At 39.7% G+C, this 17,658-nt stretch overlaps 1 protein-coding gene across 4 annotated transcripts in view; it reads right to left on the reverse strand.

The window, feature by feature from the left end:
• The window catches only part of LOC117604539 (extracellular serine/threonine protein CG31145), a 42,242-nt gene that overhangs the window by 6,575 nt on the left and 18,009 nt on the right, over positions 1 to 17,658 (reverse strand). For all 4 annotated transcript variants that reach the window (XM_076689321.1, XM_076689320.1, XM_076689322.1 and 1 more), the window contains exons 2-6: positions 11,041 to 11,165; positions 8,254 to 8,329; positions 2,886 to 2,978; positions 2,462 to 2,766; positions 1,632 to 1,905 (exon numbers count right to left, since the gene is read on the reverse strand). In XM_076689321.1, the coding sequence (XP_076545436.1) occupies positions 1,632 to 1,905; positions 2,462 to 2,766; positions 2,886 to 2,978; positions 8,254 to 8,329; positions 11,041 to 11,165 (873 nt within the window). The remainder of the gene's footprint in view (positions 1 to 1,631; positions 1,906 to 2,461; positions 2,767 to 2,885; positions 2,979 to 8,253; positions 8,330 to 11,040; positions 11,166 to 17,658) is intronic.

Below are 17,658 nucleotides of genomic sequence, written 5' to 3' on the forward strand. Positions count from 1 at the left end.
AATAGAATTTCTATTTGTTCAACTGCTGAATAGTTTCTTAAAGGAACACCTAGTACGTGGACACATAGGTACACTTAAGGACACATTCCCAAAGAAGCACGTGGGGATAAAAGTATTTTTCTGGGTGGCTACTTTTCGATGTCACTGGGGAACGCAGAAAAGCACGCTTTCGACGAGAAAGGGATAAAGACTCGATCGAACGGCTTTTATACCATTTGTACGATTATGGTACTCGAGGAAATTGATGACCCTAAATGACAGAGCCGTTTAATATTTATATGATAAAAATTTCAGTCACCTTTTGCTAATATTTCTCATTCGAAACACAATGCGAGTATAAAAATTTCACGATCTATTATTCTTACTATTGTCTCGGTCTTATTATTACAAGGAGATCGCTGGCACGAGTATAAATTCGAATGAAATCGTGCTGGTAGTTTCAGCCGCATTAAAGAAGCCCACACGCTGTCCATTAAACCCGACATTATAGGATAATTGCATCCTGTGGCTACTTCATTGCAGCTACTTCATCGTGTCAGTCACGGTTGCTTCTTTCATTATGACTTCGTTTTCATTCAATTCCCCTTTCATCTACGAAACAGGGACGACGCGAGCTTGCTAAATAATTAAATCTACAACATGATACCGTCTCTAATTAGCCGACAGACTAACGTGTGTCCAATTACCTATTCATAATTTCGTTTAGCAAGGAAATCAGTGTCGTGATAAATTCAACTCGAAGGAGGTTGATGAATATTTTATAATTAAATTCTCATCTGATGGAAATTTGGGAAACTGAAAATTGTAAAAGGATCAACGAGCGATACAAGAAACGGGGAAGACGAATGGTGACCCGTTAAAGGGTTAAAGGAATGAGAGGATCTAACGCCTTTTACCTGAAGTGAAATTCAATCCGAGGATTGTAGAATTTTTATCGAGACAGCGGCAGGTGTCGGGAGCGTTGCCCGAAGAAGATATCCGAGTTAGCGGCTCGTAACGACGGCTTAAAGCAATCTGCCGAACAAATCGATGATCGAACGTTGAAATCGTGCATCGTTCACCGATGTGTGTACACGCTCGCTACCGGGGACAAATGGTACAAGCTAGGCGCGAGTACGAAATCCGCTCTGGTCGAATTTATCGCGACCGTAAAAAGCCCGTCCCCGTGAATCCGCATCAAAGCGGAGATTCACGAGCGATGCCGGCCAATTCTGGTAAAACGTTTCACTCCGAAATCCGCCTTATCCAGCTTCGGGGCCACGGCTCGTAAAGTTTTCCCGGCGTTTCCCTTTTTCGAAATCCGCCGAGAGGCTCTGCTGTCCGTTCTGAATTGTAAATTTCCTGCCTGATCGATCTGTCGCTCGGCGAACGTCTCGAAAGACCGACGATCTCTGAATCTCATCAACAATTTGTTAAATGAAATTTGTTTACAATTTCCAGTTGGATGCACATTGCCTAAATAATTATAAACAGAGGAAGGTAAATTTCAGTGAGGATTATCACGATGAAAAGCTTTCAATCTTACTAGAAAGTTAAAAGAATCGAGAAGGAAAAAGGATGCGGTTTACTAGAGTACACTTCGCTACTTTCCTTCCTACGCAAAGATTTCCAAAGCGTTCGTGAAAACTTACTTTAAAAGGGTGCTCAAGGTGGTCTGCCTGATCATGCAGCACTGCAAAATAGGAGCCAAGATGGATATTTCATCGTGGAAAGGCCTGCCAAATCCTCTGCCGTGATCCAAGTGCAGAGGGAACGTGTTGTTGCCGAATATTTTGAAGGTCTCGTAATGGTGTCTGTCCATGTTGCCCATGAGAAAGTCGAAAACAGCCATATCCATCAGATCCAGCAACCTTCGACCCTCGTCGTAAGGCGGTATTTCCTTCACCAACGAACAGTAATCGGAATCTGAAATCATACACAGACGTGTTATTTAAAATATCGTAGAAATAATATAAACGCATATGTCGATGCTCGCAACACAACTGCCCTTTTAACCTCTCGATTTGTTATCCTCTCGATGGCTCGCAAAACTCTGGGCCCTCAGGCCGAAAAACTTTCCCTCTTTTCGGCCAGTTTTCAGAGGCCGCTCGCTGTCCCTTATGCGAGGACCTTAGTCCTCGAGGCACCTTAGGTGTACGAATCGTACGCCATGGGTGACGTGGAAACCTATTGATACGAATGTAGCCTCGATACGCCCTGAAAAGTTCATACGGCACCCAAGGTGCATCGAAGGCCCTCGCCCTAGGGCCACCCTTACTCGCACCCACCACCCACGCAAGAGTCTATCGACTCTTCGGCGCCGACATCTATACCTTAGCCTAAACTTTAGGGCCTAAACAGTTACTCGGATTCACTTAGTTCTAAATAATCGTCATTCGCACCCATGTGACCACCCAGTTCACCCACCCACGCCAGAATATTATTTCTTATTCTTTATCCCGTAACGTTAATAGATCGTTACCGTGCTCCCATTGCGCCTTTTTCCGCTTGTGATAACTTCTTCTCCAGGGATGTCGCCAGGCTTTCCTAGCGGCGAAAGATTTATCCGGCAGGTACGCGGCGAAGCTACCTTCCAGAGTGTCCGGATTTCCGCAAATCGCGTGAGCGGTATCGCAGTAATAACTGCACTTCCCGTGGAAGCAGATATTTCCAGCCGGACTGACGAAGAACGTCTTCAACAGTTCACCGTCGGCGATCTGATAAATCTCTGTCGTTAGGTTCAACGTTCGACCGGTGACCGGCATCGCCCTGCGGAATCCCAGAAGCCTGGAAAAAGGAAATTCGATTGGAACTGTATCTAAAAACTAGAATTCTTTTAATGAAACTTACTGCAAATAAATTTCTTGATTTTTTGGAAATGATTGTTTCATTTTTATTTTAATTACCTGTCCAAATGGAACGCCGCTATTTCCGCCGTGTGCCTCTCGAAATCGGTGAAATAGAAATGATTCGGCAGGGTCTGTTGTTCCCGCGGAAACCTGTCGCAGAAAGATAAACACCGTTCTCGTCAAGTCATTAAGTCGTTTCCTTTCCGCCACGCGATAAACGCGCGTTTTACAAGAAACGCGAGTTCCCGTGAAAATGTTTTCGCAGCCAGTCCCGTGGGAAATCCATTGTTTTCTCGGATATATTTTCCTGTTCAAGGGCATTCGTCAAGGTTCGTCGAGGAGAAGTTCCCGTGAAAACAGGCGAAAGAAGAGAGAAGAGAAAGTGGAAACGGAAAGTGACTCCTTTCGTCGGGATGTTTGATCATCCGTGAAGAAACGATGTCTTCCATGATTAAACGCAACGACATCGTTTTTTCAACAGGAAGCGATGACAGAAAATAAATCTCTACTTTCATTTTCCATTTCTCGAATTCACTCGATTCGACTACTAACGACGCTCGCTAAATGCCCGCCGTGTAATTCCCGCCTTCGAATCAAGCGCCGTTATTTTATGTCATTTCGAAAATTGCCTTTCCGATGGAGTCACTCGATTACCATCAATTTGAAACACGTCACGTCATCGGCAATCGCGTTACCATCAACGCAAGAATTTTCCAGCCTCGGAACCGTTCGACGAATCGAATTAAATCGAGGCGGAAGGAATTTTTCGTCGATCAAACTGTTTTCCCCTCGACGCTTTTCCACGCTGGAAAAATATTTTCCTCGTTCAAGGCCGCGGCACGTACGAGCGAACGGAGCCTCGAGACGTTGGAATCTAAAAAGGAGACGATTTTCCCGAGAAAACACAACCGTCGTATGCGGGGGTGGAGGAGAAAGACAGTGGAAGTTAAGAAAACGGAAGAGACGCCTATACTTTCTTTTTCTACGCTTCCATCGCGAAAATCGACGACGATAAATAAAAAAAGACCTTCCCCGAGGAATCCTTCTCGTACGTGTACACCTTTCCTCTTTCGGAATATATCAGAAGGGACAAAAAAGTACTGGAAAATTCTGGAGATGTACCGACGTTGAACGAATACGCGTCACCGAAACTTCATGAAAATGTAAATAACGGAAGAAACCTGTTCGCGAAAACAATCATCCCCAAAACGAAATTTCTCGATAAAGATATTATCAACGCTTCGAGCAACAATATGTATTCAACAATAAATTATATATGAAATATTCAAAGAATCAGCGTTTTAATTACCGGAGTACCCAGTTTGAAAATTTTTAATGTCCTATTAATTCAGAGTTCTGCAGAGCAATTTATTGCAATTACGGTGGTAATATAGTTCTAATTACGCTTCGGATATAATTTTACAACGCACCAATTGATATTTAATATAAATTACCATTAATTTCCCTGCAACTTCGTGTTGGATTTTATCGTTATTCCATCTAATTGGCTAATGAGAAACATCATTTCTCACCCCTGCAACAAGGTGAAGTGTTTCACTGGTAATTACGATGATCAAGATCATCCAGTGCAGAAACTAATTACCACGGAACGATAGCTTCATCGTGTAATGAAACAAGGGAATCGAATAAATAAGAAGAAGAAGAAAAAAAAAAGAAGGTAAAGTGGAGAACCGAGATCGTTGTACTTTATCGGCCCCCGTGGTAACGGGAAGGGAAAAAGAACGAACCGTGCAATCCGGTAAGCCACCCCAGAAGATTCTTTCCTCGATCAAATATTTACCCACGATCTTCATGTAGATTTTACGAGCCACCTGGTACGTATTCGATGGATCTATGAACGAGGCTACCGCGAAACTGGCGCAACCGACTGCCTTCTTTTAAACATGTTGGTACACACTTTCGGTTTTAATCAAATGATACACATAATTCCTTATAAAATAAAAAACTGGAATTTCTGGTAATAAAGGGAGTGTTATTGTTCCATCTGAAATGTCAGCCGAGAAATTCAACGTTTCACTGTGACTTTTTATCGACGAACCTGATAACGTTTGAAGCAAATTTAAAAAATAGTAATTAAAAATTAAAAAATAGTAATAGAAGTAATTTAAAAAATGGAATATTTTTGAACAGTGAGGAAAAGGTGCTAAGTAGTTAGATTCTCATGAAAAATGATTGTTAAATAAGACATGGTCAAGTTGGAAGAAGCGAAACAAGGCGTGGAAAACCGCAGACCGAATGCAGCGACTTTTCCGTGCGGGCCAGGCTAATTAATACGACGGTCGCCCGGTAATTAGCGCGTAATTTGCATCTGATTAAAAGTTAACTGGCGTCGCGAGGCTGCCAGACCAGCCGTTGCCTCCTGACCTTCCGACTTTGCTGGCATAATTTTGTTTACCAAGAGGTTCTTCGTCCGCGAATTTTCGTTCCTCGAAAGTGCACGGAAAAGATAACCGGTATTTAGCTGGAATAATTGCACGGATCAAGAAGGTGTCGCTGTTATTTCACGTTCAAACTACGACTACTTCTGACGAATTGTTTCAAACGTTAATTGCACGAGTTTATTAAAAAAAAAAGTGTGAATGAAAAGTGAAGTTCGCCTTTCAATTAAGATATTAATACAAAATTATTACCATTCAGGTCGAATTTTTATTAAAAAATTCTTCGATTAAATAAATGTACATTTGAACAATTCCTGCATGGTTGCTGAGTACTCGAGTGTTTAGGATTTTCGTGAATCCAGCAAAACCAGTTCCATTGGAATTCACTATACCGCGAATGGCGTAACGCTAATTGCACTGCTAGTTAATTATGTAGGTCGATGGTAATTATCGATGCTCGATCGGTCGACAAGTGGCGAAGTGAAAAAATAATGTCCGCTATTTATCGTGCCATTTCCTTTTTTCAATCGATTAAATCGAACATATTGGTCCGGTCGATCGTTAATGTACCAATTACTTGGTACACAAAGTATCTTGAAAAAATATCGACGTTTTTTCTTATTTTCTCGTTTATAATTTCCTGGACTATAAACATTACCAGATGAGAGGAAAGAAAATGATTGAAATTTCGTTGGACGCGAAACAGGAGCAAAAGGGAAGCTGTTTTTAATAATCAACTAAAAGTCAAACGCTGAAGTTCAACGAGAAATTTAATATAAACGTCGACTTTGGAACTCGTCAGAAAGTATAATAAAGAGGGAAACTTTTATTTTCAATGAGTCACCGTTTGAAATTCAAAACGTAACATTTCGAGCAAACAACTGGAAAATTAAATCATTAACACCTATGTTTTAAAGGGTTAATTTCTAACTGAAGTTGCAAGTTTAGCTGCGATAAATATAATAAAATAAATTTAGTAACATCCACAGGTGTAATTGCTAAAAATTCTCGTTTACTTCCATTTTTCCTTCCCTAAAGGAATCGGAAATCATCGGAAAGTAAATCGTTCGAATTGCCAAAAAAGCATGGTCCGCAATCAAAGAGCGTTCAGGCTGCCTCGCAATAAAAATGCTCGACAGGAGGAAATAATTTCCGAGGAAAAGAGCGTCGCCAGGAATTGTCCATTCAATGAATCCTCACGAGTCCGAGAGAGGAAAAGAAAGGCAGGACTCGTTCGTTTCGAACGAGGGAAAAAGGGGTGTCCTCCTTAACGTGTAACGAGAGCTTATTGCGGGATTGGCGGCGTCGGGACGCTCGCAATTTCAACCCGAATTCTCTCTTTCTAACGTTTAGCGAGGGTGTAAGGGGGGTTCCACGGCCGGAAACTTTCCATGGAACTTATTGGGGAACTTATTACCGGAGTTTAAGCCGGCCTCGGCCACTTATCGCGGAATCTTCGGCCGACCGGAAGTTTAAAGGGCCAAGTGTGTGCACGGAAGTGGTTCGAGGAGGGTCGAAGACGGGACGGGGGATAAAAAGAATCGCAATAAGCGTCTCGACGAGCCTCGCTTGTCTCGAATTTTCTTCTCCACTTCTGGATATTACGTTTTCTCTGCTTTATTCTCCTGACCCGTTCCATTCTTCCGTTTCAGAACGATCGACCTCCTCGGAATCGTCCTTGAATAGATATTTCGGACGAGTTGAAAGGAGAAAATGTTAGTTTCAAGATAGGATAATGAATACAGTTCTTCATCTCTTTGCAATTATTGACACTTTTCCTAAGGAAGTAAGAGATAATATAGGGAGTTTCTTCACCCTCGAACGGTGGACCATGGAGAGAGCTCAGATTTTGTACTTCATATTATTTTCTTTTGTATTAAAATTACAAGGATTAAATAATAAAATATAACTATATTTTCTGAAGAGTGTCGATCATTGTAAAAATTCCAAATCCTTATAATAAAAGTGTTAAGCACCAAAGTCAAGTGTTCGAGTGATTTTCATTGCGGTAGCGAGGGTGAGGATCAAAAGGCCGTCGAATATCGATTGGAATACCTCAAAGAAGTAGAAAGAACAATTACCACGTTATTCTGTCCCCTCGAGGAAAGGTCTCTGTTCGATTAAAGAGAATACGAGGCCTGCGGTTTTTCCTGCTGCGAGGCTGACGAAGTTACGTGGATAGGATTACGAGCACAATTACATAAGTGGAGGGGCCAAGTAGTTCCTCGTGCCGTGAAAGAGCCACTCGAACTGTCCTTGCCACTTCTATTCAATTATCATAGCCCACTCTCACTCGCTCTTTCTCCCTTCAGAAAACGCGATACGTCACATCCTCCTATTGTCCCAGGGCTTAAGAACTTTTGCCTTCCGTGAACGAGCTAAGGCGAGCCGAGCATCGAGGGCTGGCGATCGTGACTTTTTTTTTACGCCCTTCGCTAGGGTTCGTTGGGTCAAATAAAAAGAGACGATTTATACAAAGTGGCGATGAAACGCTTATACATTCACAGCGACTCGGTTACATTAGATCTAAAGGTTCGCGAAGAGATTTTTAACGAAAAATTTCAGTTAATTATAGGTACAATTTTCTATCTCTATCTCCCATTATTTTCTTATCGAACGAACGACTTCTTAACGAGACCGTACGCGTCGTTTTTCCCTCCACGGTCAATTGGTTCGACAGGAAGTTGCGGGGGACCGATGTTTCACCGTTAATTTCCCGTTCTTATCGGCGCCGATCTGTTCGCCGAGTCTCGTGGGATTTCGCGAGGACGACTAGCCACGTCACAGACAAACTGGCGAAGTAATTTCGCGCTGGCTGCGACCTAAAGATACGAAACTTTCTCGCCCTATCTTTCCACCTTGCCACCATCCTTCCTAAAACTAGCGAGCATCCTTCCCAGGAAGCTTCTAATCGCGACTTTCAGCTCGATTCACGAGAATTTGGAAAATGAATGCAGGAATACAAAGTACGACTGCTATAATTTTATATTTTTTTTTTTTGGTTGAAATAATTTAATTGCACTCACCTCATCGGCTTGAAGAGCGCCTGCATGTTCGAATAGTTTATCTGGAGCTTCAACTGCGTGCCACCTTCCTTCTGGACTGAAAAATAAATAGAAGAAAAAAAAAATTAGATAATTATTCCATGCGAAACATGCAAATTGTTTGGAAACTCTGTTCGACGGAATTCGAGCAATCAAGACTTTAGATTTAATTTCATTCGTTTTGACGAGTTTCTCTTTGAGAAATATAATTTGAAGAACGGTATAGAGCAGGAAAAAATTCTTGCCAGAAACGCAGCAGGATATCGATCGCGGCTCGTCCACTGTGTCAATTTCATAAATGATATATGCCTAATTTAGGTGCCAGCCGTCCGGGTTACCCGCGGACAATTTATCACACGAGACAATTAATCGTCGACCTCTTGTCCTGTCGATGAAATTATCGACTCGAACTACTTGGACCCCCACGGTTAAACCCGTACGATGTCATCGTTTCTTTTTTCGATCAACTTCTTCTAAATAAATTCAATTCTTCGATTAATCAAATTTCAATTAACATACTGATATAAAAAATTTAATGAAAAGATAATTTTAATTGGCATTGCTATTGTTACGCTGAAGGTCCTACAAATAACGCGAATTAAACGAGCAGAATGATATTACGCAACGAAACACATAAAAGTTCTTTATTCCACTCCGTTGTTGTTGACGTCTGGCATTTCCTGGAATTCCGTGAATAGCAATTGCTCGGAATCGCGAAGTAAAACCAGCGGCAATGGCACTTTACGCGGATAGTACCAATCGATTTTCGAAGTGAACCGATGGTAATTTCACCTTGAACTCGAGTAAAGTTCGAAGGTGAAAAAGAGGAAAAATGTGCATGAACAAGGACGTCGAGAGAACTTTCTGAAAGCTCCTCGAACATCGTTTAATCGATGGCTCGAATTAACAATTCTTTTTTAACCCCACAAGCTAAGCCATCCTTTTAATTATTAACACTTTGATGGCCACTGTCCTGTATCTTTTGTTCTACATAATTTATAACTTTATGATTTTATTGAAAATCAGTTTCACGTCTCATTTAACGAAAAACGATTTAGATGAGAATCGTTCTGAGAAATAGAAGAGAAAATGTTAGTTGCAAGATAGGAATGAATACAGTTGTTGATCTCTGTGCAATTATTGACACTTTTCCTAAGAAAGTAAGAGATATAATATGAGTTTCTTCGCCCTCGAACGGCGGACCATGGAGAGAGTTACGATCTTAACTTAATTTTGCACTTCATATCATTTTCTTTTATTTAAAAATTACGCTCCGGTGTTCAAGGATTAAATAATAAAATTTAATTAGATTTTTTACATTTTTAGGAAAAGAGAAATAGAGAAACGATCGCGAACTGTGTCATCGAGATTGCCGGATGATTAAACATCTAATCTCACGGACCGTGACTATGTATCGAAATCAGCTTTCATCGTATCGGATGGTAATAGTCTTGCCGGTGCAATTTAATTATTGTTTAGCAAGTTGGATCGATCTCCTTTGTCGCCGAGATATACCAAGGAACCGTCTTTGTCCTCCTCGATCTAATTTCCCACGGCAGCTCGATACTTGCATCCTTACCAACGTTGCGACTCCTTCGCGTTGATTTAACTTCCTTCTACCCCGACGTTTCCTTAACAAACTATCAATTATTCGAACCGAAATTAAACCCACCCTTCCCTTAATCGAAGAAATTATAAATGTATAATTTACCTCCCGGTTTTAATTAATCCGTCTATCATAATTTTTTAGTAAAAATTCAAAAGACAATGTGTCACGAGTATAAATAACCGTACAAGAGTCGAAAGATAAAGAGATATCGAGCCGGAAATTAGACGCGCAACATCGTGCCAGATCTAATTTTAAAACGTTCCGCTTCGAGCGAGTGAGATCAGAGGTTCCTATTCTTTTCTTCTTTCGGATCGTACGATCGTGGCATTGTTAGTCAATGAACCGTGTCGTGGCAATTACTAAGCACAAAGCCACGGTCACAATAACGCCGGTTAATTGTCTAGCTTCATGGGCCGAAGAGAAATTAATTCCAACAGAGAAGATTATTCCAGCGTCGTTTCCAGATTAATTTTATGCCTACGCGTTTAATTCCCTTCCCTCTACCTGTTCGATTCATTTGCCTGCATCGGCTTTGTTACATTTGCCTGCCACGATTAGGATAATACGAATCAGATGCGTTCCCTCTTACAATTCCATTCGATGAAACGCTGTGACGAGAATCGAGCCACGGGATATTGTCGGGATATAATTAACCTTTGAGATGAAATTAGGTATTGTTCATTTAATCTCACGCAAATCTGAGATTACTAATTGGAAACGTGAAATAACGTAGCTAAGAGATGTATGTAAAATAGAAATGAAATGAAGTGGTTTCTTCAAATATATTCTACTCTGTATTGTACGGTTATTGAAGAAAGGATCCTCTAGTCGATTTATTTTGATTCACGTGAAATTTAATAAAGGTCCACGTACGGCTACCGGCTTACCATTTATTACTTTGCCGAACGGAAAAATTCCAGGCACGATTTGCGTGCACTGTCACTCGAAAATTTATATTACAGCATGTTCGATCGTGTATTACGTTGGAAGGAGCTGAACGAGGAGCGCTCAAGAATTTCGATTATCATGCACTCGGTACCGATCGAATGTCTGACCAATGTCGTCTGATTCTACTTAGCGATACGATTCAGCTCTTACAAGATTTTAAAAATTTCGTATTCGGTATTTTTGATGAAATATTGTTGTAAAAAGATGCTCACCAACGTGTATAATAGGCTCTGTTGCGAGTTCGTGCAACAATTGGTCCACGTATTTAGAGCTCGTTGGGTAGAGTTCCGTCCTGGAGATCTTTAGGTGAAACTTCTCCAGTGTCGAGCTGTTTTTCCTGTAATCAGTAAAGAATGTTTGTGTTAAATATTGTGGTAACGTAAATGAATATATTTCATTAGAATGTATAATAAAAAGGTTAATGAATATACAGAGATAGGGAATTTACACCAAAGTAGCTCGTAAAATCAATGTTCTTCACTCTCCAAAAATCAACTCAATTCTATCGCACTTTGAAAAGGCACTCTTGTTTATAGTATTTTTCACACCACTCCACAGTTCTCACAAGAGTCGAAAACTAAGGCCTCGCACGACCCTTCGGGTCTGGTTTTCGTCATTTTCCATTTTATGGCCCTCTTCCTGCCTTTAGAAATATAAACTACTCTAAACTACGATACCACGATATTGATGTGTCAATTTGGAGCAGGGTTAAAAATAAATTTGGTTTAGTAATTTCACCGTTTTCAAATTAAGAGTACTGATATATTTAGATTAGTAGAGTGAATTCATTAATATTTTAGTCGTGTCAAGAAAGTTCACTCTCGAGAGAAAGATAAAGTTCTCAGCGATATATATATTTATAATAATTTTTCATCTGATATTTGAATTTTCCGAATATAAATATAAACATCTGAATCCTTTATTCTTTTCGTGTTTGCAAAAGGGATCTTTGGAGAGTGTTAATCAAAAAATGGTAATCCTTTCGGAAATAATCTAAAGAAGTCTGTAATTAAATATTACGTTTGACAAGCTGTTTTAATTATAATCAAATACTCAAAGCACGGAAGTTGGAGAATAATAGGGAAAAAATATTCGAGGAATTTTATGTATAACAAGAGGACACTGTTCAAACATTCGCTTCATAAATTTTTCAAGGATTTTCCACGATATAACGAGTACCAGGAACGGTTGCGAACGTTCTTTTTTCTGAAAACTTTATTACCCATCACGGCCAGTCGTGAAACGATCTATTAAAATTAATCAGCAGACTAATTGTCACCTTAATCACTCCTCGCCTCTTTCTCTTTTCCACGCCTGTTATGTAACACTTTTCTAACCAGAAAATCCAAAACTCATTCGTTTAATAATTTTTAAACAATTTATAAATCGTTTTTATTACGAATACCAACGTGTTAATATTCTGATAGAATTCACAAGGTATAAAAAGGAGAAGATTTTCCTTATACACCGAGTTAATTCTTGAGGAACTGAATGCATCTCAAGAACCTTCTTTGAAGTGAATCAGTTTCACAGAAGGAAACCTGACAAGGGTGTGGATCACGCGACACCTTAATTACGTAACTTTAGAGGTGTCTGAATTAATTGCTTTCAACTTTACGTGTGCATCATATATTACCGTCTTTATATCACCTTCGAACATTCAGAAATGAACGAATATCATTATCATTATAATTATATAATCCATAATTTTGCCTGAATAGATCAACGCTCTAATTAACACCTTTTCTTCCGGAACGATTGCCTCAGAACTCGGTGAATGACAGTTTCTCGAATAGTAATTGATTCTGGAAATCATAAAACGACCTCTGTCATGCTAATTCCCTTTGTCCATGCTGATATTAATTCCAAGGACTGTTCGCATGCAGTTTTATAAATATCAACCAACAACGGGGAACATATTAATGCGTTTATGATTCAGACGAACTCATCGACCGATGACTAATTCCCTTCGCAACATCGGAAATTCGTCATCCTCTGGAAAAATCTTTTTTCTGCGTAATTTCATGTCGTTCGCGAGTCAGTAATTAACGATTCACTTTCGCGCATGGTAATTAATCATGCGATCCGCTTTTCATTGTATTCCAAATGACGTAATGCGAAAATCAATTAAATCGATTATCATCGTTACAATGATTTTCTTCGATATCAGAGTATGGCTGGTGTCTGTTGAAATCTGCATTTCTCGAACCACACTGTTCCTCCTAATTCATGCGCGTGTCTCCATTCCGCGTAGATGCGCTTAATATGCATGTAGCATGATGTGTATTGTCGAGGATTAAACTCTGTACTAGGGCAAAGCATCGGATTATCCGCAAAACTGCATTCCCTCGTCATTGTGACGACAATGTTCGCCAAAATCGCGCCAGCCTATTCGATAATTTCCATTATTCCAATAAAAATATATCAAAGAAATTTTTCCCTTCAAAGATCGATCCTCTTTTTTTCAATCTCCATTCAACTGGTACAATTCGAAGAATGTAATGCGATAATTTATTAAGATAATTCCCGATCATCGATTACCGTATCGCGACAAAATACCCGCCCTTGTTTTCACGATTCGTTAAACAGATCGTTAATTAGCCGAGCGTCGACCCACGTTTCGTTTCACGTTCGCCTTTGGTAATTTTCCTGGGAACGGGCCAAGGATCTTAGCATTCTCGAAAGGTAAGGATTCTGTTTTCAATTATCCCCTCGAGGATCCTCGAAAGCGAGGCTTTAATTTATAATACGATTGGACCAAGGCTCTCGCGGTTGGATTAGAATCATCTTGGAGAATGCGGCGATGTCTTTGACGCGAGGTATCAGCGGGATGATCGAAAGCATCGCGGATTCGTTAGGGAGATTAATTTTAATTCATCTTTGAAACCGTCGCACCCTGACGATCCGGTGAATTCTCAAGGAAAGCTGAAGGGATCTCGAGAAGATTTGACTAAGATGGTTTTTCTTAAAAAATTTTCCTCTGATTAGAAATTTCAATCTTTCGAGTTACGCGAGATATAGAAAATAAACAGGAAAGTTAATTAATTGGAAAGAAAGGTGGAAGCGATACGGGGGGTAGGTTCGATTTCGCGTCGAATCGTTTTCATAAAACGACACCCGGACAAGTCTAGTTACCATCGGGTGCACATCCACAGGCAAGACGTAATCAGTCAGTGTACATGAAAGCGTGACCTAAGCCTTCGTTACTGCACGTGCATGCGCCATGAAATTGCATTAGCGATCACTGCATATTGAGGCAGACTGTGTGCATTCTGACCTGTGCACACAGAGACGTGCACCGGGACTCAGTATACGTACGTATCCCGTGTACACTTGCACGAATTGTACGAAACCCCAACTATATATACACGGTGTGCCTACTTTAACGATCTCATCAATTGTCAGCCGGCCAATGTGTGCCGACGGTCGTTGCTTCTACTATCGATTTTCACACCCGTGTACATATCTCGAAAAATCATCGAAACTTTCATTATGATCGCAGTAATAAATTATCTTGATAGTGATTGCATTAACGTTTTGAAATTTCAATATTTTAGGATTGAATTTAATTAATTATTGTCACGACTATTTCTCGTTAATGGATACTCAATTTTACTTCATTTTAACCCTTAAACAGCGGAGCCTGGATCAATTATATAATTCTTAAACAAGAGAAAATAATATGAAATAGAAAATTAAATAAAAATTGTAGCTCGTCAAAATTGCGAGCATCTTTTTGGCATTAAAATTCCAATATTTTAGGATTGAATTTAATTAATTATTGTCTCAACTATTTCTCGTTAACGGATACTCAATTTTACTTAATTTTAACCCTTAAACAGCGGAGCCTGGATTAACTGCATAATTCCTAAACAAAAGAAAATTGAATAAAAATTGTGGCTCTCTCCATGGTCCGCTGTCTTAAAGCGGGCTCTCTCCATGGTCCGCCGTTCGAACCGAAAGTTAAATGTATAGTTTATATGAATAATTTTCAAAAAAACCGTGTAAAATTTAGAAAACTGCGTGGAATCTCTCCATGGTCCGCTGTCCGAGGGTCAATGTAACGCGACGTAGTAAAAACATCCAGCCCACTGGTCATTAATAAATTATTAAATTAAGCTGGTATCGGTTAATTCAAGAAGATCCGAGACGTGGCAAACGAGCCCGGCCTGATTACGGGATTGTCTGATTAGTCTGTTTCCCTGGGAGATTTCGGGAACAGGTGCGGGTAGCCGGAAGTCAAGGAAGCATCGTGAGTCTTCCAGTGTGCCTGGCAAGCGGCGTGTTCGCGGAACAAGCCAAACTGCAAACCGAATCTTCCAGAGTAGATTGAGTTCGGAAACACACGCGCCAGTCGAAATAATCTCACCCGATCCTTGGACGGGTGTACCGGAGTAACTCCTCTCACCGCCGTCTGTAACTCTATCAGAACTCGGATTTAAGCTTCGTTCGCATGTACGGAAGCGATCGCTGGCCAACAGATTCGAAATTGAACCTTCGGATGCCCGTTGAATTTCTCCGCTCAACGAGAACCGATCAATTCACGATCTTCGAATCTTTCGCGAAAGCTATCAGTTTCAGAAATTTACATTTCGTATCCATGAATTCCGCTGAATTTGTTGAAAATCTATTTTCCACTGATCGCAAACTCGTCGATTTAAAATATAATAAAAAATTTTTTAAAAATGAGAAAAATTGCAGAGAGGCCGTAAAACAGAGGGATGGTTAATGGTCGACACTTACCACTGAATTTTTTAAAATGGTTTATCCAGGCGATAGTGGACACCAAGGGGAACGTAAAACGGGCTTAGAAGAAGAATAAAGAGAAGAGGCTGGAGAGAGCCAACGAAGGTGGCGTTCATTTGTTATTCATAGGGTCGGCATCGCACCCTGGCACGTCGTCGAACTGGTTTCGTTCGAACACGTCTCCACAGAAACGCGACGGAAGGCCGCAAAGCTCGCGAACTCATCTGGCAACTTCAATTACACAGATATCTTTTACATTCAACCGCCGGTAAACTCGTGTCCGGTTGCTTTCAAATGTTTTTTCACAGCTTCCATTCCTCTTTCCCTCTATTTTCAATGATAAAAATCACTGTTCCTTTTATAAACAGCATGCATTTAATTGAAATAAAACAAACGGTATGAATCGTACCCAGTTGGATAGCGATAATAAATTAAGAATAATTCCATGGTAAATATAAATGATAAAAATAGTACACTTATGCGGGAAAGATGGATTCGATATCAAAATTACAAGTGCGTTCGTAATTTGATGGAAATCTGATGAATTGTTTCATAAAATATGGAGATGTTTAAAATTAAATTAATTTCGCGGAACAACTTCGTTAATTGCCAGGTAATTAACAACGTAGAGTTTACTTTTCGGAAACAGTGAAACTACTTGACCAAAATCACGTTCGTTCTCCAATTCATCCCTTCGTATATATCTTCATTTTTTTTTTTAATATGCAAACATTTTGCCAAGGAATTGAAAGATGCTTTTAGCAAAATTGATACCGAAGCAGTAAGAGAAATTGATTGCTAATTTTATTAATACCTTGGTTACTTTTTAAATAAGGACTCTCAGTTCTCGTCGACTTCTCAAAGATGCAAGGCATCGTGCATACGAAACGAGCTCGATGCAACCCTTCAAAGTGCACAAACACGTGGCCGGAAGTTATCTCTTTGATAAGTAAGTTATCGCGGTACATACTGTAATTCGATCATTTATTATATCGAACAGGGAAAGATTCATCCGTAAACGTTAAATTATCGAAGAAAATTTAATTGACTGACATTTTAAATTATTGTTTCATTGAAATGGAACAATATTATTATTTTTACGAAGATTATACCATTGTTTATAACCAGCGATAAATACCGGACCGTTGGCGCGATGAATTATTTAAACACCGAAACTTAATTGATTGGCATTTGTTGTTATATAAATAACAGTATATTTTTGTAGAATATTTGTGCCATTTCTTTATAGCTTTATATGAAATATGCAGCTAATAGAATTTAATTTACATCGCTTGTCGGCAAAATATTATTTTCGTAAATTATTCAGGATTCGTAAAATTATTCCAAGAATTTTTAATATAAAACGGTATTCAAAGTGAATCGAAATTTTCATAGATTAACAAAGTATTATTGGTGATTCCAGGGAAGATTTATCGGCTGAACAAAACGGAGACAGAGACTGTAGAGGGTCACGTATTTTACGAGGCATCAGCAATTCTCCTGAGCAAATATGTCGGTTGTTTGTTTTAGAGGCGGTTCACCGCGATTCGCGAATTCCAACGGCAGTCGCCCTCTTCTCTGAAAATTTATGCACCAAGAGCGCGGAAAGGGTCGTTCGAGAGTTCCGTTCGCGTGTTGCGAACTCGATCTTCTCGCTACGCTTGTTGAACGTTTCGAAACTTTCCAGAAATCCGTACAAATAGTTGTTTCCATTTAACGCTTCCTCGAGGTGGTTCGCATTTTAAATCAGCATCGATACGAAAGAATTTACAGGAATCAAAGATCGGAATTTCGCGAAACGAAGTTCGATTCGTTACATAACTGTTACACAAAAATTATCATATAAAAAAAAAAAAAAAAAAAAAAAACGTTGGGAACCAAGGATTTGAACCGAGGACCTTCAGATTGCGAGTCATGGATCCGCTCCGTGGTTAAACACATGACTCGCAATGTAAAGGTCACCGGTTCAAATCCTTGGTTCCCATTTTTTTTTTTTTTTTTTTTTTTAAATGATAATTTGTCTCTTTTTGAATAACTAAAATTCTATATAATTCTAAACTAAAATTCTATAAAAATTGCAGTGT

The sequence above is a fragment of the Osmia lignaria genome, chromosome 7, assembly GCF_051020975.1.
Source record: "Osmia lignaria lignaria isolate PbOS001 chromosome 7, iyOsmLign1, whole genome shotgun sequence".
Taxonomy (NCBI): Eukaryota; Metazoa; Arthropoda; class Insecta; order Hymenoptera; family Megachilidae; genus Osmia; species Osmia lignaria.